We start from the raw sequence: 21618 nt of genomic DNA, 5'->3' as shown, positions 1-21618 counted from the left end.
CTTCACCATTTACAAAAGCTTTCCCCCTGCAGGTGGGGACCGGGGCCACTCAGCCAGCTGTGCTACCACCCAGCCCCCTTTTGTCCCTTTTATTTATTTATTCTTGGATAGAGACAGAGAGAAATTGAGATAAAGGTGGAAAGAGACAGAGAGACACCTGCAGCCCTGCTTCACCACTCATGAAGTGTTCCTCCTACAGGTGGGGGCCAGGGGTTTGAACCAGGGTCCTTGTACACTGTGATGTGTGCACTAACCAGTTGCACCACCAAAGGCCTGGCATTCTTGATCCATTTTACTTCACTGTTTCAAGACAACACCATCAAGTCTAACTTCCCATATTCTTTCCTGAGAGACTGGAATTGTTTTATATTCAACTTCTAGTATGAATGACCGAGTTCATGCTAGACTAGCACAGATGGGTTGTGTTTGGGAAGGAATGTAGTGGTGGGAGCCCAGATAAGCAGTTTGTTACGAGTTACTGGGGAAGTTTCATGATCACTCTGTTAATTGAAAGTTCAATGACTCAAAGATATTGTGTTACTTGTGACTAGAATAACCGGCAGGGAATATTCCCAGAACGTAGACAAGACCAACCCTCCCTCCCTCCCTTCCTTCCTTCCTTCCTTCCCTCTCTTATTTCTTTCTTTCTTTCTTTCTTCCCTCCAGCACTCCTTTCTTCTTCCTTTTCTTCTTTTTATTTCTTCCTATATGTATATAGGTTTGAAGAAGGAGGAGGAGGAGGAGAATAGTCAGAACATAAATGCTGAACTAAACCATAAATATAAGCTAGAGATAGTCAAACAGATGAAAACCTAATTTTGTTCAGAGCTGTTAGAAGTATCCTCTACTCTGTCTCAACTTTGGCAGTCTGTGGAAAATAGTATTTTTGAAAGACATATTTATTGAGAGGGGGAGGAAGAGGGAGAAGGGGAGCCGAAGGAAGAGCAAGGGAGGGAGAGGGAGAGGGAGAGGGAGAGGGAGAGGGAGAGGGAGAGGGAGAGGGAGAGGGAGAGGGAGAGGGAGAGGGAGAGGGAGAGACCACAAGAGCAACAGTATCACCCTGGGACATGTGGTACCAGGGATCAAACTTGGGACCTCATGCTTGAGAGTCCAGTGCTTTAGTCCCTGTGCTACTTCGCTCCTATATGTGTCAGTTAGAGTCACCACACACCACTAGTATGTGTGGTTCAAACAGATGGCCAAGATTTTTTTCCAGTAGTCAGCAATTTTCTTGGTTTTATAGTTCTTGGTTTTGCAGCCACAGAAAGCCTCACCTCTTTGTCCTGTAAGCCCTGTTCTTTCAATGGCCCTACAATCGCTGGTTCATTTTTCTGTATCAAATTTGTCAAAAGGGAGTAAGTGCTTCAAGATTACTCATTGGACACAAGATTTTAATTCTAAATATCATCTCCTCTATATATGCAAAAAAAAGACTCTTGCCCAGTAGAGAAAGGATAATTTTCAATGCCCCTCTTAAATTTAATCCTATTTTGACAGTCCCTGTATTTTACCTATAAATGCTCAATTGGCGAAGCTCTTAAACCTGAATGGATTTCTGTAGCCACTTTTCTGTTTTAATACAAATAATGACAAAAATAAGGAGCATAAATGGCTTGTTTTTTTTTTAATTTTTTATTTAAGAAAGGATTAATGAACAAAAACATAAGGTAGGAGGGGTACAACTCCACACAATTCCCACCACCCAATCTCTATAACCCACCCCCTCCCATGATAGCTTTCCCATTCTCTAGCCCTCTGGGAGCATGGACCCAGGGTCGTTGAGGGTTGCAGAAGGTAGAAGGTCTGGCTTCTGTAATTGCTTCCCCGCTGAACATGGGTGTTGACTGGTCGGTCCATACTCCCAGTCTGCCTCTATCTTTCCCTAGTAAGGTGTGTCTCTGGGGAAGCTGAGCTCCAGGACATATTGGTGGGGTCTTCAATCCAGGGAAGCCTGGCCAGCATCCTGATGGCATCTGGAACCTGGTGATTGAAAAGAGAGTTAACATACGAAGCCAAACAATTTGTTGAGCAATCATGGATCCCAAGCTTGGAATAGTGGAGAGGAAATGTTAGGGAGGTACTCACTGCAAACTCTAGTGTACTTCTGCTTTCAGGTATATATTTTGCAGTAGTTTATGGGTACGTGTGAAAATAAGCTCTCTCTCCCAGAAACTGGTGTATATCTAGGTTATGGGACTTTGTTAGAAAGTGAACTACCTGAGGTGAAATTAGAGTGTACTATAAAAGGGAAGGTCTCACCCAAGTAATGAAGCTGAAGGGTTGTCATTCCACACGTGCAGTCTCTGGACACAGTCTGAGGTGAAGCATGTTGAGGTGGCCATCGTTGCGTTGGTTAGGTTGTGATCGGCGGATGCAATATTATTTGGTTTGGATTGGGAGATGCATACGGGAAAGTGGGCTTTATCCAAGGGTTCCAGGACTGGGGGAAGTAGGGGCTCTATAGTGGTGATGTGAGGTTCCTGCTGTCTTAGGGTTCAAAAAGACAATTGATAGTTAATGTTATCATCACATTATTTGGTAATTGGGTTAACTTGGAAAAGTCCTTTTGTTATGGTTTGCTGTACAGTATCCAGTATCTTGTATATAGTTGTGCTATTGGATGCTTCTAATCTACTTGGTCTAGGCTTTTGAGAGAGTCCGCATATCAAATACACAGCCTATATATTAAAAAGATTCAGTTTGTGTTTTGAGAAACTTTGAGACATACAATTGATTTTCCCCCTCTCATATTAATTAACTACTGATTTATATGTCTACATTTTGCTACGAGTGTACATAAACACCATTCCCACCACCAAAGGACTGTGACCCATCCCTCCCGCCCACTCCCACCCCCCACTGGCCCAGGAAGCTGCATGTCTACCCCTCAACACTGGGTTTTTACTTTGGTGCCCTACTTACAATTTGATCAGGTCCTGCTTTTAGTTTCCCTTTCAGATCTTCTTAGTCAACTTCTGTTGATGAGTGCGATCATCCCATACTCATCTTTATCTTTCTGACTTAGTTCACTTAACATCATTCCTTCTAGCTCTGTCCAAGATGGGTCAGAGAAGGTGGGTTCATTGTTCTTGATAGCTGCATAGTATTCCATTGTGTATATATACCACAGCTTTCTCAGCCACTCATCTGTTGTTGGGCACCTGGGTTGCTTCCAGGTTTTAGCTATTATGAATTGTGCTGCTATGAACATAGGAGTACACACCTCTTTTTGGTTGGGTGTTATGGAGTCCTTGGGGTATAACCCCAGGAGAGGAATTACTGGATCCTATGGAAGGTCCATGTCTAGCCTTCTGAGAGTTTTCCAGACTGCTCTCCACAGAGGCTGTACCAATTTACATTCCCACCAGCAATGTAAAAGGGTTCCTCTGTCCCCACATCCTCTCCAGCATTTGTTGCTGCTGTCCTTTTTGATGTATGCCATTCTTACAGGAGTGAGGTGGTATCTTCGTGTTGTCTTAATTTGCATTTCTCTGACAATCAGTGACCTAGAGCAGTTTTTCATATGTTTGTTAGCCTTTTGGATCTCCTCTGAGGTGAATGTTTTGTTCATATCCTCTGCCCATTTTTGGATGGGGTCATTTGCTTTTTTGGTGCTAAGTTTGCTGAGTTCTTTATATATTTTGGTGATTAGTTTCTTGTCTGATGTCTGGCATGTGAAATTCTTCTCCCATTCTGTGAGGGGTCTCTCTGTTTGTTTAATAGTTTCTTTGGATGTGCAGAAGCTTTTCAATTTGATGTAGTCCCATTGGTTTGTTTTTGCTTTAGTCTTCCTTGCAATTGGGTTTGATTCATCAAAGATGTCCTTGAGGTGTAGGTGGGAAAGTGTTTTACCAATGTTTTCCTCTAAGTATTTGATTGTTTCTGGTCTGACATCTAGGTCTTTGATCCATTTGGAGTTGATTTTTGTTTCTGGTGAGATAAAGTGGTTCAATTTCATTCTTCTGCATGTTTCAACCCAGTTTTCCCAGCACCATTTATTTAAGAGAGCCTCCTTTTTCCATTTAATGCTTTGGGCCCCCTTATCAAAGATTAGATGCCCATAGGTGTTGGGATTTACTTCTGGGCTTTCAATTCTGTTCCACTGGTCTGTGTGCCTATTTTTGTTCCAGTACCATGCTGTTTTGATGATGGTGGCTTTATAATATAGTTTAAGGTCTGGGAGTGTGATGCCTCCATTTCTGTTTCTTTTCCTTAAGATGGTTTTGGAAATTCTAGGTGTTTTCATGTTCCAGATAAATGATTGTAGTGTTTTTTTCTATTCTCTTAAAGAAGCTTGGTGGAACTTTGATGGGTATTGCATTAAATTTGTATATGGCTCTGGGGAGAATATTCATTTTGATGATATTTATTCTTCTAATCCATGAGCATGGGATATCTTTCCATTTCTTGGTATCAGTTTCTATTTCTTTGAGTAGCAACTCATAGTTTTCAGCATACAAATCTTTCACTTCTTTGGTCAACTTTATTCCTAGGTATTTGATTGATTTTGCTGAAACAGTAAATGGGAGTGATTTCTGGATGTCTTCTTCTTCAGATTTAGTGTTTGCATAAAGAAATGACACTGATTTTTGTACATTGATTTTGTAGCCTGATACCTTGCTATATTGCCTAATAACTTCCAGTAATTTTCTACTGGATTCTTTAGGTCTTTCTATGTATACTATCATATCATCTGCAAATAGTGAGAGCTTGACTTCTTCCCTTCCAATCTGTATTCTTTTGATATCTTTCTCTTGCCTGATTGCTATGGCAAGAACTTCCAATACTATGTTGAAGAGTAACGGTGACAGTGGACAGCCCTGTCTAGTCCCCGATCTGAGGGGGAATGCTTTCAGCTTCTGTCCATTGAGTATGATGTTGGTTGTAGGTTTGCTATATATAGACTCCACTATCTTGAGGAATTTCCCATCTATTCCCATTTTTTGTAGAGTTTTGAGCATGAACGGGTGTTGGATTTTGTCAAAGGCTTTCTCTGCATCTATTGAGATAATCATGTGGTTTTTGGCTTTGCTTTTATTGATGTGGTGAATGACATTGATTGACTTACGGATGTTGAACCAGCCTTGCATTCCTGGGATGAATCCCACTTGGTCATGATGAACAATCTTTTTGATGTGTTGCTGTATCCGGTTGGCCAAGATCTTTTTTAATATTTTGGCATCTATGTTCATCAGAGATATTGGTCTGTAGTTTTCCTTTTTTGTTCTGTCCCTATCAGCTTTTGGTATCAGGGTGATGTTGGCTTCATAAAAGGTGGAAGGGAGTATTCCTGTTTCTTCAATCTTATGGAATAGCTTCAGAAGTATGGGTATTAACTGTTTCCTGAAAGTTTTGTAGAATTCGTTTGTGAAGCCATCTGGTCCAGGACTTTTGTTGTTGGGGAGATTCTTAATAACGGTTTCAATTTCTTTGTCTGTGATTGGTGCATTTAGATTTTGTAGTTCTTCTTGGTTCAGTTTTGGAAGTGCATAGGCTTCTAGGAATTGTTCCATTTCTTCCAGATTCTCTAGCTTGGTGGTGAATAGTTCTTTATAGAAGTTTCGCAGGATTCTCTGGATTTCTGTGGTGTCAGTTGTGATATCTCCTGCATCATTTACAATTCTATTAATTTGAGTCTTCTCTCTTTTTTGTTTGGTGAGTCTGGTTAGGGGTTTGTCAATTTTGTTTAATCTTTCAAAGAACCAACATTTGGCTTCATTGATCTTTTGTATGGTTCTTTTATTTTTGATGTTGTTTATTTCTGCTCGAACTTTAGTGATTTCTGTCCTTCTGGTTGCTTTAGGGTTCCTTTGTTCCTCTTCCTCTAAGTCCTTGAGGTGTGCAGTAAGGTCGTTCATTTGAGCTTCTTCTTGGTGTTTAATATGTGATTGTATGGCTATAAGTTTCCCTCTCAGTACTGCTTTAGCTGTGTCCCAAATATTTTTATAGGTTGTGTCTTCATTTTCATTAGTTTCCAGGAACATTTGAATTTCCTGTTTGAGTGAGTCTCTGACCCAGTGGTTCTTAAGGAGCATGTTGTTTAGTTTCCAAATTCTGTGTCTTTTAATAATTTTCCGTTTGTTGTTAAATGTTAGTTTTACTCCACTGTGGTCTGCGAAGATACATGGGTTTATTTCAATGCTCTTGAATTTATTGATGCTGTCTTTGTGGCCTAACATATGGTCTATCCTTGAGTATGTGTTATGTGTATTTGAAAAGAAGGTGTATTCTAGTTTTTTGGGGTGGAGGAGTCTGAAAATGTCCAAGAGGTCTAGTCTGTCGATCTCTTCATTCAATTCTCTTGTATCTTTATTGGTTCTCTGCTTTGTTGATCTGTCTATGTGTGATATTGACTAAGAGTGGGGTATTGAAGTCTCCCACTATTATTGTATTACTATTGATGTATTTTTGAAATTCTTTCAGTAGATGCTTAATGTATTTAGATGGTCCCTCGTTGGGTGCATAGATGTTAATAATTGTTAAGTCTTCTTGACTGATTGATCCTCTAATCATTATGTAATGTCCTTGCCTATCTTTTATTACTTTATTTAATTTAAAATCTATCGTGTCTGAGATGAGAATGGCTGTTCCTGCCCTTTTTTGTGGTCCATTAGCCTGTATGATAGTTTTCCATCCTTTCACTTTAAGTCTGTGTTTATCCTGTTGTGACAGATGGGATTCTTGAAAGCAGCATATGGTTGGTTTATGTTTTCTGATCCATCCCCCCACCCTGTGCCTTTTGATGGGTGAGTTTAAGCCATTGACATTTATTGATATTATGGATTTAATGTATTGTAGTGCCATTGTTCTAAAAAAAATTGTTTGCTCTGATATATTGCAAGTATTATAGTGATGTTCTTGTTTATAAGAGGTCTTTTAGTACCTCTTTCAGGGCCGGCTTGGTGATGGTTGCCTCCTTTAACTGTTGTTTATCTAAGAAGGTTATGATCCCTCCATCTAGTTTGAATGAAAGTCTAGCAGGATATATTATCCTTGGTTGAAATCCTTTTTCATTCAGGGCTCGATAGATATCTTGCCACTCCCTTCTGGCTTTTAGAGTTTGAGTGGAGAAGTCTGCAGATAATCTTATGGGTTTTCCCTTGTATGTGACTTTTTGTTTCTCTCTTGCAGCCTTTAGGATCCTTTCTTTATCCTTACTTCTTCTCATTGTGACTATGATGTGTCTTGGTGTCTTCAGGTCTGCGTTGATTCTGTTTGGTACTCTCTGGGCCTCTTGCACCTTGATATCCTTTCTGTTATTCAGGTCTGGGAAGTTTTCTTGTATTATTTCCTCTAGAATGTTTGCTTCCCCTTCCTCTCTTTCTTCCTCTGGCAGGTCAATTATACGAATGTTACTTCTTTTGAGATCATCCCATATGTCTCTGTTGTTGTTTTCAGTGTCTCTCAATCTCTTTTTAAGCTCTTTCACCTCTTTCTTTGTTTTCTCTAACTCATCCTCTGTCTCACTAATTCTGTTTTCTGCTTCTGTTAGTCTGCTTTCCCTTGCCTCAGCTTCTTTCTTCATTACAGCTATTTCAGCATTCAGTTCTCTAATTGCCTCAAGATAATCAGTATTTTCCTTGGGGGTCTCAACTGTTGTTTCCCTAATACTGCCATTCCTTTCCTCCAATGTTGTTTTCATTTCTGTGATTAATAAGTTTATATTGCTTGCATACTTTTCTTATCTATGGTTACTTCTGGCTGATTTGTAGTTTCTTCTGGGCTCTTGTCTTCATTCATTGGAGTAACAGTTTTATTTGTTTTTGATCTACCCATTTTTTTATTTATGTGTTTCTTTTTTTTATGCTCTGTTGTTCCTCAGTTGTTGTGTCTTGAGTACAAGTAACACTGTACTAAATACCTTTATGACAATTGCACTCACCAACCTCCAGAATTACAGTAGCAACTGAAGTAAGTATTGAAGTAGTTTAATCGTTACCAGTTATCCAAACAATTTCTCCAGTCCGTGAAAAAATAGTAACCAAATCCCAGTGAAGAAAGAGAAAAGAAAGAGAGGATAGCAAGAATAGACAGTTATGCAAATCTAATATCCACTGTATATTCTAGGGGTAACAAGAGGGGAAGGGGAACTAGAGCAGAGATACACACATAGAGAGTCCACTCTGAGTCAGATTTCTTCCCCAAAATAATTCACAAATTCAGAAAGGCAAAGAAGAAGGAAGAAGTGTATGACAAGATTAAAAAGAGAGAGAGAGAGAGAGAGAGAGAGAGAGAGAGAAAGAAGAGAGAGAAAAGGGAGAAGATAAGAAAAAGAGTTGTAATTAAAGAGCAGTGCAAGGAAATTCCCAAATGTGTATCAGTGAATTCAAAAAAAGCACCCTGTTTGGTGGTGTGGGGTATCCTGCTAGAAGCTGGTCCCCAGGGACTGCTTATGGGGGGGGGAAGGAGGTATGCTTGAAAATTAAAAGGAAGAAAAAAGAAATTTTTTCCCCTACTCTAATTCTTAACCCAAATTAAGTTATAGTCACTCCCTTGGTGTTACCGCTATGGCCCCTTATTGGCTGGCCTGCTAAAGGCAGAAAATCCTACTGTTTCCAGGAGATGTGGTCAGAGCTCAGCTGCTAGCAGCTTCTCAGTCCGCCATCTTCCTGGAACCCCTAAATGGCTTGTTTTATGTTAAAATTATCCTTCACATTCAGTTCACAAAAGCAGTGATGTCACGCGAGTGTGTGTGTGTGTGTGTGTGTGTGTGTGCGCGCGCGTGCGCGTGAATGAATCATTGGTAGAAACCAATGACATTTTTTATGTGCCAGTCTTTTCCGAATCTGTTTCTTAACACTCATCTTTTTGCATGAGACTTTCAATCTGCTATAAGATTAGGTATCATGATCCTTTAGAAAAGAAATGAACTTCATTCAAATTAAGATATTAGGAGAAAAAAAAGTTCTAATCTCATGCAAAAGAAAATATAGCATAGTAATTAAAAAGGATTTATTTAAAATTTTTTAATATTTATTAATTTTCCCTTTTGTTGCCCTTGTTTTTTTATTGTTGTAGTTATTATTTAGTTATTATTGTTATTGTTATTGATATTGTCTTTGTTAGATAGGACAGAGAGAAGTGGAGAGAGGAGGGGAAGACAGAGGGGGGAGAGAAAGATAGACACCTGCAGACCTGCTTCACCACCTGTGATGTGATCTCCCTGCAGGTGGGGAGCAAGGGGCTCGAACCGGGATCCTTATGCTGGTCCTTACACTTTGTGCCACATGCACATATCCAGCTGTTCTACTGCCCAATTCCTTAAAAAAGAGATTTTTTTAAAAAAAATTATTCATAAAAAGGCAACACTGACAAACCATAGGATAAGAGGGGTACAACTCCACACAATTCCCACCACCAGAACTCCATATCCCATCCCCTCCCTGACAGCTTTCCTGTTCTTTACCCCTCTGGGAGTATGGACCCAGGGTCATTATGGGATGCAGAAGGTGGAAGGTCTGCTTTCTGTAATTGCTTCCCCACTGAACATGGGCGTTGGCAGGTCAATCCATACTCCCAGCCTGTTTCTCTCTTTCTCTAGTGGGGCAGGGGTCTTGGGAAGGGGACTCTAGGACACACTGGTGGGGTGGGAAGTCTCGTTGGCATCATGGTAGCATCTGGAACCTTGTGGCTGAAAAAAGAGTTAACTTACAGAGCCAAACAAATTGTTGACTAATCATGAACTTAAAGGCTGGAGTAGTTCAAATGAAGAGTTGGGGGGGGGGTGGTTTCTCTGTCTTATAAATAGTTAGTAGTCCTATTTTAGTTATGTTCCAAAGAGCATGACTATACTAGTGTTTTTTTTTTTTTTTCTGCCTCCGGTGTTATCACTGGGGCTCATGAATCCACTGCTTCTGGAAGCCACATTTTCCCATTTTGTTGCCCTTGTTGTTGTCGTTACTGTTATTGTTGCCATTAATGTTGTTGTTGGATGGGGTAGAGAGAAACTGAGAGAGGAGGAGAGACAGAGAGGGAAGAATGAAAGACAGACACCTGCAGACCTACTTCATTTGTGATGCAACCCCCCTGCAGGTGGTGAGCTGGGGGCTCAAACTGGAATCCTTATACCGGTCCTTGCACTTGGTGATTTGTGTATTTAACCAGCTGTGCTACTGCCCACCCCCTCTATTTTTCTTCTTTTTTTTTTTTCCTGAGTCTGACATCTGATATGCAGGTGGATCCAAGTTATTGTCTGGGGAGATGATGTTATGGCTGGAAAAAGGGTTAGAAAGCTGGATCAGGGAAGAGAGTAGCTCCCAAATATGGGAAAGATGTATAAATATTGTTGATTGTAAACCCCATAGATTTGATTAAAAAGAAAAAGATTTTAAGGTCAGTAATCAGATAGGGTAGGCTAAATCTCTAGCTCTGTTACTTTTTGCCTCAGACAAGCTCACTAACTAATGATACTCATGTTTCTTCTCTGTAACATGTAGTTTATATCATCAGCCAGTTCACCTACTTGCCTATTTAAGTAGAGAGTTTCCGTAGTGCTTAAGTATGTAAAAAAATGAAACCAAACCTTGAAACTAAACACTTTAAAAATTATTAGTGATTTAATAATGATGAAAAAGTCTGTAAGATCACAGGAGCATGATTCCATACAGTTCCCACCACTAGAATTCCATGTCCTGTCCTCTCCATTGGAAGCTTCTCTATTCTTTATCCCTCTGGGACTATGGACCAAACATCTTTATGGGGTGCAGAAGGTGGGATTTCTGGCTTCTGTTATTGCTTCTCTACTGGGCACGGGCATTGGCAGGTTGATCCATACTCCCAGCCTGTCTCTTTCTTTCCCTAGTGAGGTAGAGATATGGATAGGTGAGGCTTTGGGATGTGTTGGTGAGGTCATCTGCCCAGGGAAGTCAGGATGTTATCCTAGTAGCATCTGCAACTTGGTGGCTGAAATGTAGTAAGATATAAAACAGGACAACTGTTTAATAAACAGGAACCAAAAGGTAGGAATAGAGCAGATAAAATTTAGGGATCGTCTTGTGGGAACAAGCTAGGAAGTCTATTTTAGGTATATTCCAAGGAACCCATGACTTTAGTGATTTTTGCCTGAGCCCAATAGCTAATATGCAGGTGGACTAAGCACATTTATATAAATATTAGTTGCTACAAATTAGCCAGGTATAAAATAACGATTCTGAAAATGGACGGCAGCTTATTATAAGGGAAAGTCATGCAGACTGTTAAGCTCTTTGCACAGTCTTCTGTGGCAAGTGTTCACCAAATAAAAAGAGACTCACTCCCTTCCCTTGTCTTGTCCCAGATTATTCTGCGTTCCTACATTTGTGTTCTTCACTGGTCTCTTGGTAATTTGTGCTTGCATGCATAGGCTCAGAACGATGGCATGGTGTCAGCCAACTTGGGTTAACTGCCTGGCAGTGTGGGCATTTGATTGCATGTACATTCTAATTTAACTCTGTCTGTCTGTTGTTATTCTGTATGATTCCAGCATGAGGGGATGTGTTTTTTTGTTTGTTTGTTTTTTAACTTATGACAATGTAACTCTTTTGTAGCAGTGGGGTTTACTGTACATGTTTATGGGCTTTATAAATCACAACTTAGGTCATGTTGGTTTTCTAAACAACCTTAACTGGGTTACTTTTCATGTGTACATATTTCCTCACAAAGTAATCTCGAACACTTATTTTCAGTTTTAGGGGAGTAATAGTGACACTTTATTGTGTACTCAGCATGTGCCCATAAAGATGGAATCGTAGTCCTTATGAGCCGATGTGATGTGTGTTATTACTTCCTCATTCTGTAGCTGGGAACATTAAGCCTCACAGAAACACCAGGGGATATAGCACATCCACCCGGATGCTAGTCAAGTCCTTGAGCTACAATGACTGGGTCGATTTCTTTATTTTGATTTTGTAGAGGCAACTATTTTTCCCCTCTTTCTTATTAGGGCTTTAATATTTCTTTATAGAATTACAAGATAACAGGGGTTCGACTCCAATCTATGCCCACCACCAGAGTTGTGAATCCCTAATCCTCCCCTTGGAAGCTACAGCAGTTCTCCTAAGGTTGCAGATAAGGGTTAAGCATTATTTTTAAACAATGATCTGTCTATATTCATATGTTTTTGCCCATTTTATAAGGTCCCATCTTCTCTTCCTTCCCATGTAGCACATACACCTATTACTACATCCAAATGACAGGATTTACACCCAGTGTCTCCTAATTGTTATCTGTGTCCCCTTAGAGAGAGTATTCAACTTTTAAATAACTATCTATATATTTTGCCAGTTTACCTTTCAATTCTCGGCAGTGGTGGTGGTTCAGACCTGGGACCAGTCACATGCAGACCATGCATTCTCCCGCTGGGCTATCTCCCTGGCTCTTATTTTAACTTGATGCATAGTCATGTCTCCATTTGTAAGACAGGGACATGGTAACATACACCTGCTAGGATTGAGTACTACCTTTCCCCTGATTGGCACTGCAGCTTCTCTTAACCATGTGTTTGAAGCTTGGTTTATTTGTTGTCTACGTTTCTTTTTGTTTCCATGGTCAGAAATAGTTTTCAATGAGAATGTTCTCCCAGAGACTATGAAATACTGTGTAGTGACTTCCTGCCTTACCGTTTAGATTCCAGTAAACATCATTGCATCCACTAACAGGCTCTGTCACGATACTTCTCGGAGCCCAAGATCCTCTAGTCTCCCATCTGAGAAAGAGATTTCTGATGAAATCCAGTTTACATGTTTATTTCATTTGGGGTAAAACCACAGCAAGTATTTTTCAGCACAGAGAAATGTGTGAAGCCCCAAGTGGCCAGCTTACCGCTTCTTTACTCGGTTGGAATATCCCTTTCCTTTTCTCCCCTTTGAAAGCTATTGAACATCTCAAGAAAGTTAACTCATTGCCTGAGACACTTGAAGTGTCTTGGGCTTAAATTTAGAAGCCGCTTCATCCAAACCCAAAGACTAACAACAATAAAAGTTCGCATGCGATTTGAGTCTCTTTGGAAGAACGTTTGTCATAGGACAGTGACTGTGGACAGAGATAATTTTTCTGAACAAAATGTTTGCTCCTTTCCCAGTGCCTCAGCTCCCAACGAGTCCTCCTGTGTTTTGCAGGCACCAGCATCTTCACGGTGTATGAGGCCGCCTCTCAGGAAGGCTGGGTATTCCTCATGTACAGAGCCATCGACAGTTTTCCTCGCTGGCGCTCCTACTTCTACTTCATCACCCTCATCTTCTTCCTAGCCTGGCTCGTCAAGGTAACACATGCGTCCGTCCTGAGAACACCCAGGTCCCTGCTTTGTTCAGTCTTGGGTGAGCCCTCTGCTTCCTTCTTCCTGGACTTGGGTCTACGGGTCGGTCCTTTTCTTTCAGAATGTGTTTATCGCCGTCATCATCGAAACCTTTGCGGAAATAAGGGTGCAGTTCCAGCAGATGTGGGGGTCAAGAAGCAGCACCACCTCCACGGCCACCACCCAGGTAGGGTGTCCGGAGATGAGATTGTGAGTCCTGAACCCTCAGTCTTTCTGTGTCAGTGGGACTTGGGCAGGGGGTGGCCACTGCCTGACACAGGGGGCGCTATGCACATTCCTAGAGGGAGTCATTCATGAGTGCACAGGTCTCACACAAAAGCAAAGGTTAGCAGCAATTCTTATGTACTTTCAATTTGATTCTTTTCCCTTAAGTTTTTATTTACTGTTTTTACTAGTGATTTAATAATTATTGACAAGATTGTAGGATAAGAGGGGTACAATTCCTTACAATGCCCACCACCAGAGTTCCTTCTCCCAGCCCCTCCATTGGAAACTTGTCTCTATTCTTTATCCCTCTGGGAGTATGAACTAAAATTATTTTTTAGCTTTGTTAAAGTATTCTTTTTTAATTTCTCTTTTTTTGGCTTTTTTATTTTTATTTATTTATTGGACAGAGACAGCCAAAAATTGAGAGGGCAGGGAGTGATAGAGAGAGAGAGACAAAGAGACACCTGCAACATTGCTTCACTACTTGCAAAGCTGCCCCTCTGCAGGTGGGGACCAGGGGCTCAAACCAAGGACCTTGAGAATTACAACATGTGTGCTCAACCAGGCTCACCACCACCCAGCCCCTGGACCAAAATTCTTTATGGGGTGCAGAAGGTGGGAGGTCTGGCTTCTGTAATTACTTCTCTGCTGAACATGGGCATTGGCAGGTGGTTCCATACCCCCAACCTATTTCCGTCTTTACCAAGTGGGGCAATTCTCTGGGGAGGTGAGGCTCCAGGACACATTGGTGAGGTTGTCTGCCCAGGGAAGTCAGAATGGCATCATGGTAGCATGGGCAACTTGGTGGCTGAAAGGTGGTAAGATACAAAGCAGGACAAATCGTTTAATAATCAGGAACCTAAAAGTAAGAATAGAGCGGACTGAACTAGGGATCTTCTTATAGGAACAAGCTAGGAGTCTATTGTAGGTGTATTCCAAGGGGCCCATGACTTTAGTAATTTTTGCCTGAGCCTGACAGCTAACATGCAGGTGAGCCACAAGTATTGTTGGGGGGGAAAGGTGTCAGAGTTGAGAAAAGGACTAGATATCTGTATCAGGGCAGAGAAAAGCTCTGAAGTATGATGAAAACATTTAAATACTGTTAACTGTGAACCCTCTTCCATCTGACCTCGGGGCCCATGTCTATTCATATTCAGCACAAGAGTCTGTGTGACCTCTGCATCCCTGTCAGTCTGAGCGCAGTCCATGGTCACAGCTGGGAATACTCTAGGCTGCACTCATTTCAGGACCCCTCTTTCACGAGTGGCAGCCCCTAACATTGCTGCTCTGCATTGAGGACAAGGTCCTCTTTATGTATTATTTATTGTTGGATAGAAACAAAACTGAAAGGGGAGGGGGAGAGAGGGAGGGAGGGAGGGGAGGAGGGAGGGAGAGAAAGAGAGAGAGAGAGAGAGAGAAAGCTGCAGCCCTGCTTCACCACTCCTGAAACTTTCCTCCTCCAGGTGGGTATAAAGGTTTGAACCCGGGTCCTTGCAGACTGTAGTGTGTGTGCTTAACCACAGTCACCAACACCTGGCCAACTTTGATTTTATTTTTCCATCATAAGTTCTCCAAGGGCTTGCACGTAAACTGTGGACATTAGCATTCCCCATTTGTGTACATAGCTATTCATGGAATTGAATTTGTTCAAAAGGCCTTTATACCCAGGGTGAAAGTATTTGGAAGGAAGTTTTATTTCATTCCAAAGGAACTCATCCTAGTACAGTAAATTCTGAAAAGGACTGCTCAATCCCAAATGCATGGATAACTTTTGAGAGATCATTACATACCAGAAGAGTTTCCTTATGCATCCAGGAAACTGGAAGTGCTCTGGCATTTGACTGAAAACAGTGGGGCAGTTGTCACTGTTGTTGTTTCAAGCATCGGAATTACCCACCCAATTCATGACAGGTGAAATGCTGTTGCTATTCAGTCTTAACAGACTCCTCTTGATACTCGAATGAAAGATTGATTTGTTTTTCCCACCAGGGTTATTACTGGGACTCCATACCGGCCTGATTCCACTGCTCCCAGCAGAATTTTTCTTTTCTATTTTCTTGTAGATAGAGAGTGAATGGGACAGACAGACAGAGAGATGAGGAGAGACACCCATCACAGTGCTTGCTTCACTGCTCTGACAGTTCCTCTGTACCCATCCTTCCATATGACTGGCCAGGGTAGAGCCCGGGTTCTCCTGCAAGATGAAGTGGATGCTGAGCTATCTCCCAGCCCCCAGGAAACATTTTGTGTTTGTCTGTTCATCAAGCTATTTATTATTGACGATTGCAAGCATTGCTTGTCAATGTCATCTAGTTTCTCTCAGATTTTCTCAGCTTCCAGTTCTCAATTTATCTCTTTATTTCTGTAAGTCAATCAGAAGGTGCAAGCAAGTCCCAAGTTCACTGTGACTTGAGATGGGCCATTGCAGTTGGGGGACAACCTCCTGAAAGGCACTGCTTTTCTGTTTATTCATTAGAAAGGAAAAGGAATAGAGAGCTAGGATCCCAGTAATACATTTATTTTCTTTTATTATTTTAAAATGTTTGTATTATCTTTATTTATCGGATAGAGGCAGCCAGAAATATAGAGGGAAGGGAGAAAGAGAGAGGGAGAGAGAAAGAGAGACATTTACAGCCCTGCTTCACTACTCACAAAGCTTTCACCCTGCAGATGGGGACTGGGGGACTGAACCTGGGTCCTTGCATATTGTAGCATGTGCACTTAACCAGGGGCTCCACTGCCTGCCCCTCCCCTCAGCAATGAATTTGCATTCAGCTTTCCAGTGAGATGCCCACAGATATCTTGAAAACCTCTGGTAAACCACAGCCAGGAGAGCAATATTTGGAGGAACACTCTTACTACCCCCACGCTCCCCCCCCCACACACACACACGTCCCAAACTAGCAGTTACTGGAGAGAGTGAAATGCGAAAAGACTGTGCACAAAATTGTGCCAAATTGTACTTAATCAGGAGAAATAAGCAGGGAACTCAAAGGCAGTGCTGCTAGGTATTCAGCAGAGGTAATCACTGGGGCTGAGGACCGGTTGCTAGGCAACAAAAGCTCTATGTGGCAGTCTCTGGGTAAAACACAATTTAGGTTGCCTGGCAACAGGCCACTAGTCCCCCCCCCCCCACCCAGGCCCCTCAGCAGGTGCCCCAATTCTGATAACATGTGTAAAACCCCCACAGAGCTCAGGACCCCTGGGGCCTTTCTCCTCAAGTCTTCTGGAAGACAGAAATCCTATGTTTCTAATTGGAATAAGACAAGTTGACTCTATGGAAAGAAAATTAAGAAGGGGGCTTTGCAGGTATGAAAATGGGTGCGTGGCTCCTTGCTCTGGTGTGTGGGACAGGTGGAGTGGCTCTCGGTGACAGTCTCAGAGAAGGGCTAAGAGGTTCCATCCAGCCCAAGGATGTCCCAGCAGGGGTAAAGCTTGTTCCAGGGAGTAGCTCTCTGGGACGACACAGCCCTGGTGTGGGCCTTTCAGAGGCAAAATGATGAGAGTGGTTACTTTCAGATAACAAAGCAACAGTGTCCCCAATTCTCAACAAAGAACAGAAAAGTCAGTGCTAGAGGTCTCACAGAAACCAGAACGACACATTCAGGGGAAAGGGAAATGAAGGGAGGATGGGGAGACAACATGGTTTGTTAGACATACTTTATTTGTGTTGACTTATTTTGGATAGAGGCAGAGAGAAATAGAGAGGAAAGGGGGAGATAGGGAGCAAGACAGAGACACTTGCAGCACTGTTGCACTACTCAGGAAGTTAGGGGCTCTGGGGACTTGAACTCGGATCCTTGTGCACTTGATGAGGGTGTTCAACCAGGTGTACCACTGCTGGGCTTGAGACAGCATAGTGGTTTCACAGAAGACTCTCCTGTCTGAGGCTCTGAGGTCTCAAGGTTCAAAACTTGGCATCATCATAAGGCAGACCTGAGCAGTGCTCTGGTTCTTTGATCTCTCCCCCGCCCCTCTCTCTTTCTCTCTCTCTCTCTTTAAATGTCAGTTCTATTTATTTATTTTTAAATATTTATTTACTCCTTTTTTGTTTTTGTTGCCCTTGTTGTTTTATTGTTGTAGCTCTCAGTGTTGTTGTCATTGTTGGATAGGACAGAGAGAAATGGAGAGAGGAGGGGAAGTCAGAGAGGAGGAGAGAAAGACAGACACCTGCAAACCTGCTTCACCGCCTGTGAAGCGACTTCCCTGCAGGTGGGGACCAGGGGCCTCAAACCAGGATCCTTACACCAGTCCTTGTGCTTTGCGCCACGTGTGCTTAACAGGCTGTGCTACCGCCCACCTCCCAGTTCTATTTATTTATTTATTTATTTATTTTTTCCCTCCAGGGTTATTGCTGGACTCGGTGCCTGCACCATGAATCCACCGCTCCTGGAGGCCATTTTTCCCTTTTGTTGCCCTTGTTGTTGTAGCCTCGTTGTGGTTATTATTATTGCCATTGTTGATGTTCGTTGTTGGATAGGACAGAGAGAAATGGAGAGAGGAGGGGAAGACAGAGAGGGGGAGAGAAAGACAGACACCTGCAGACCTGCTTCACCGTCTGTGAAGCGACTCCCCTGAAGATGGGGAGCCGGGGGCTCAAACCGGGATCCTTACGCGGGTCCCTGCGCTTTGCACCACATGCGCTTAACCCATTGCGCCACCGCCCGACCCCCAGTTCTATTTATTTTAAAAACTTTTTATTTTGACATGACACAGAGAAACTTGGAAGAAGGAAATAGGGAGAGAGAAAGACACATGCAGACTTGCTTCACTGCTTGTGAAGTTTTCCCCCCTGCAAGTGGGGACTGGAGGCTTGAAGCCAGGCCCTTGCTCACCGTGATGTGTGCACTTAACCTGGTGGGCCACAACCTGGCCTTTCTCTGCCTTTCACACATAAAGACAAAAATGTAATATGAATGGAACATGACACAGGACATTTCTTATCGGTGATCATTTCTTTTCCAGAACTCTGATGAAGAGGTCTTCTTCTTCTTTTTCTTTTTTTCCAGAGCTCTGACTATTGCACCAGCAAATCAGCATGAGCCTTGCTGGGCTGTGACCCCACTGAGCTGAGGTGTGAGAAATCGATATGACCACGGTGTCATGATTTCCTGTATCATTAGGAGACTCTGTGTAGAACATTCAGAACTAGAGAAGACAGACACATGAGCGGAACATGTCCTGAGCATTGACTGTGCTCTGGCCAGCTCTCTTCTCACTGTCCTGCCCATTTCCTGGTAGTCGCCTGTGACTGGTCACCTAGTCCTGTAGTCCAGACTGGTTACCAGGGATGCAAGCTCCTTCCTCCTCCTTCTTCATTTGAGGTTTAATTTTTTTATCTTATTAATTCATCAAAGTAATTAAACATTTTATTATCTTTATTTATTGAGTAAAGACACCCATAAATTGAGAGGGGAGGGGGGAGATAGAGAGGAAAGAGCCAGAGACACCTGCAGCCCTGCTTCACCACTCATGAAGCTCTCCCCCTACAGGTGGGGACTGGGGCTTGAACCCAGGTCGGTCCTTGTGCACTGTAATATGTGCTCTCCATCAGGTGTGCCACCACCTGGCCCCCTTATTTATTTATCACTGGATAGAGACAGAGAGAAATTGAGAGAGGAGGGAAAGAGAGAGACTGAAAGACGTCTGGACTTCTGGTTCACCCCTGGCAAAGCTCCCCCCCGCTGGTGCTCACGTAGGTGGCCTGGCAACAGAGGTGAGCCACTGGCATACCCGTTGCCAATTCAAGAGCTTGCACAAAACAGAAGGGACCAACCAGGAGAAATTCAGGTATGAACTTCCAGTTTTATTCAGAAAAAGACAACACTTATAGAGCAAGCAGAACAAAGAACATTTTTCACATATGTCAGTAATCATAGGTTTCCAAAAGGTCAGTACCCCTATGGTGAGGAGGGCTAGGTATGGGGGGAATTGATGAGACAGCAAAAGGTCAAAGCAGTTAGTTTCCATGAAGCGAGAGTTGTTAACTTTCTAAAGGTATTAAGAAAAAGATAGTGGTTAAACCATCAGAGTGAGATAAAGCAGAGAAGGGCAGAGTTTGATGTAAATCATGGTGATCAAAGAATGGGGAAATAAGGTGTGGGGGTCTCACTGTTAAGTTACTGGCAAGGCAGTGTGATGGAGTGTGTACTTTGTATGTGGTCAAAAGATGGTGACCTTATAGTAAACACAGTGAACTTTAAGTGAACTTTCAAGCAGGCAACCATTTGGTCTGCAGCAGGGGAATGAGGTAAGTGTGGGAGGTTGGTTGCAGGCCTCTGTGAAGCCTGGGAGACTGACAAGGGGAAACTGAGTCAGGAAAGCCTTTCCCTCCAAGCTCTATCCTCGAAAGGGAGAGAGTGACAGGTGGGGTGTCTTTTCAGACCTCCATCTCCAGGATGGGGGAGTTCCCTATGCTCTACCATGCTCTCACATCACCCCACTCCCCCTGAAGCTGAAGACCAGGGGCTTGAAGCCAGGTCCTTGTGCACTATAGTGTGTCTGTCTAACCAGTTGCTTTGTAGCCTGGCCCCTCCTTCTGTCCTCTGTGCTGTACCTTTCATTGTCCCCAGTCCTGTTGTTGTCTTGTGACCTGAGATGGCAGCTGTGCTCTAGCCCTCACATCCCTCTGCCAGAACAATGGTGAAAAAAAAAGCAGCAGAGAGAAAGAGAGAGAGAGAGAGAGAGAGAGAGAGAGAGTACTTCTGCCTCCTGGGCTAGAATGTAACTGCCTCACTGAGATGCTCTTCAGGCTAAGCAGAGACTGGTGCCAGGTGGTGGCTCCGTTGGGGGAGTGCACTCATTACTTGTGTGAGCTTCAAACTTCAGTGCCCACGTGCAGGCTGGGGAGGGGGACTTCAAGCTGTAGCAGTGTCACAGGCGTTTCTCTTCTCTGTGCCTCGCTGTCTCTCTCTGTCTCTCACCCTCTCTAAAAAGCTGGCTTTCTGGAAGGGCAGAGCACAAGGCATGCACTGAGCCTCATCAGTAATTTCCTGGGGAGAAAGGGAGAGAGAGAGGTATGGGAGCTGGGGTGATATATGGAGGAGGGGGGAGAGGAGGGAGGGAGAGAGCGAAGGGAGAGAGGTGGGAGTGGGAGAGAGGAGGGAGAGAGAGGAGGGAAATGAGGGAGAGAGGAAGGAGAGAGGAGTGGGAGAGAGGAGGGAGAGAGAGGAGGGAGAGAGGAGGGAAATGAGGGAGAGAGGAAGGAGAGAGGAGTGGGAGAGAGGAGGGAGAGAGAGGGAGTGGGAGAGAGGAGGGAGAGAGAGGAGGGAAATGAGGGAGAGAGGAAGGAGAGAGGAGTGGGAGAGAGGAGGGAGAGAGAGGGCGTGGGAGAGAGGAGGGAGAGAGAGGAGGGAAATGAGGGAGAGAGGAAGGAGAGAGGAGTGGGAGAGAGGAGGGAGAGAGAGGGAGTGGGAGAGAGGAGGGAGAGAGAGGAGGGAAATGAGGGAGAGAGGAAGGAGAGAGGAGTGGGAGAGAGGAGGGAGAGAGAGGGAGTGGGAGAGAGGAGGGAGAGAGAGGAGGGAAATGAGGGAGAGAGGAAGGAGAGAGGAGTGGGAGAGAGGAGGGAGAGAGAGGGCGTGGGAGAGAGGAGGGAGAGAGAGGAGGGAAATGAGGGAGAGAGGAAGGAGAGAGGAGTGGGAGAGAGGAGGGAGAGAGAGGGAGTGGGAGAGAGGAGGAAGAGAGAGGGCGTGGGAGAGAGGAGGGAGAGAGAGGGGGGAAATGAGGGAGAGAGGAAGGAGAGAGGAGTGGGAGAGAGGAGGGAGAGAGAGGAGGGAGAGAGGAGGGAAATGAGGGAGAGAGGAAGGAGAGAGGAGTGGGAGAGAGGAGGGAGAGAGAGGGAGTGGGAGAGAGGAGGGAGAGAGAGGAGGGAAATGAGGGAGAGAGGAAGGAGAGAGGAGTGGGAGAGAGGAGGGAGAGAGAGGGCGTGGGAGAGAGGAGGGAGAGAGAGGAGGGAAATGAGGGAGAGAGGAAGGAGAGAGGAGTGGGAGAGAGGAGGGAGAGAGAGGGAGTGGGAGAGAGGAGGGAGAGAGAGGAGGGAAATGAGGGAGAGAGGAAGGAGAGAGGAGTGGGAGAGAGGAGGGAGAGAGAGGGAGTGGGAGAGAGGAGGGAGAGAGAGGAGG

General features: G+C 43.7%; 1 protein-coding gene across 1 annotated transcript in view; it reads left to right on the top strand.

The window, feature by feature from the left end:
- The window catches only part of NALCN (sodium leak channel, non-selective), a 349157-nt gene that overhangs the window by 105393 nt on the left and 222146 nt on the right, over positions 1 to 21618 (top strand). The window contains exons 8-9 of the mRNA XM_060191812.1: positions 13095 to 13237; positions 13353 to 13457. Of these exons, the coding sequence (XP_060047795.1) occupies positions 13095 to 13237; positions 13353 to 13457 (248 nt within the window). The remainder of the gene's footprint in view (positions 1 to 13094; positions 13238 to 13352; positions 13458 to 21618) is intronic.

This window comes from Erinaceus europaeus, chromosome 5 (assembly GCF_950295315.1).
Source record: "Erinaceus europaeus chromosome 5, mEriEur2.1, whole genome shotgun sequence".
Classification (NCBI taxonomy): Eukaryota; Metazoa; Chordata; class Mammalia; order Eulipotyphla; family Erinaceidae; genus Erinaceus; species Erinaceus europaeus.
This window is presented reverse-complemented; position numbering and strand designations above follow the sequence as displayed.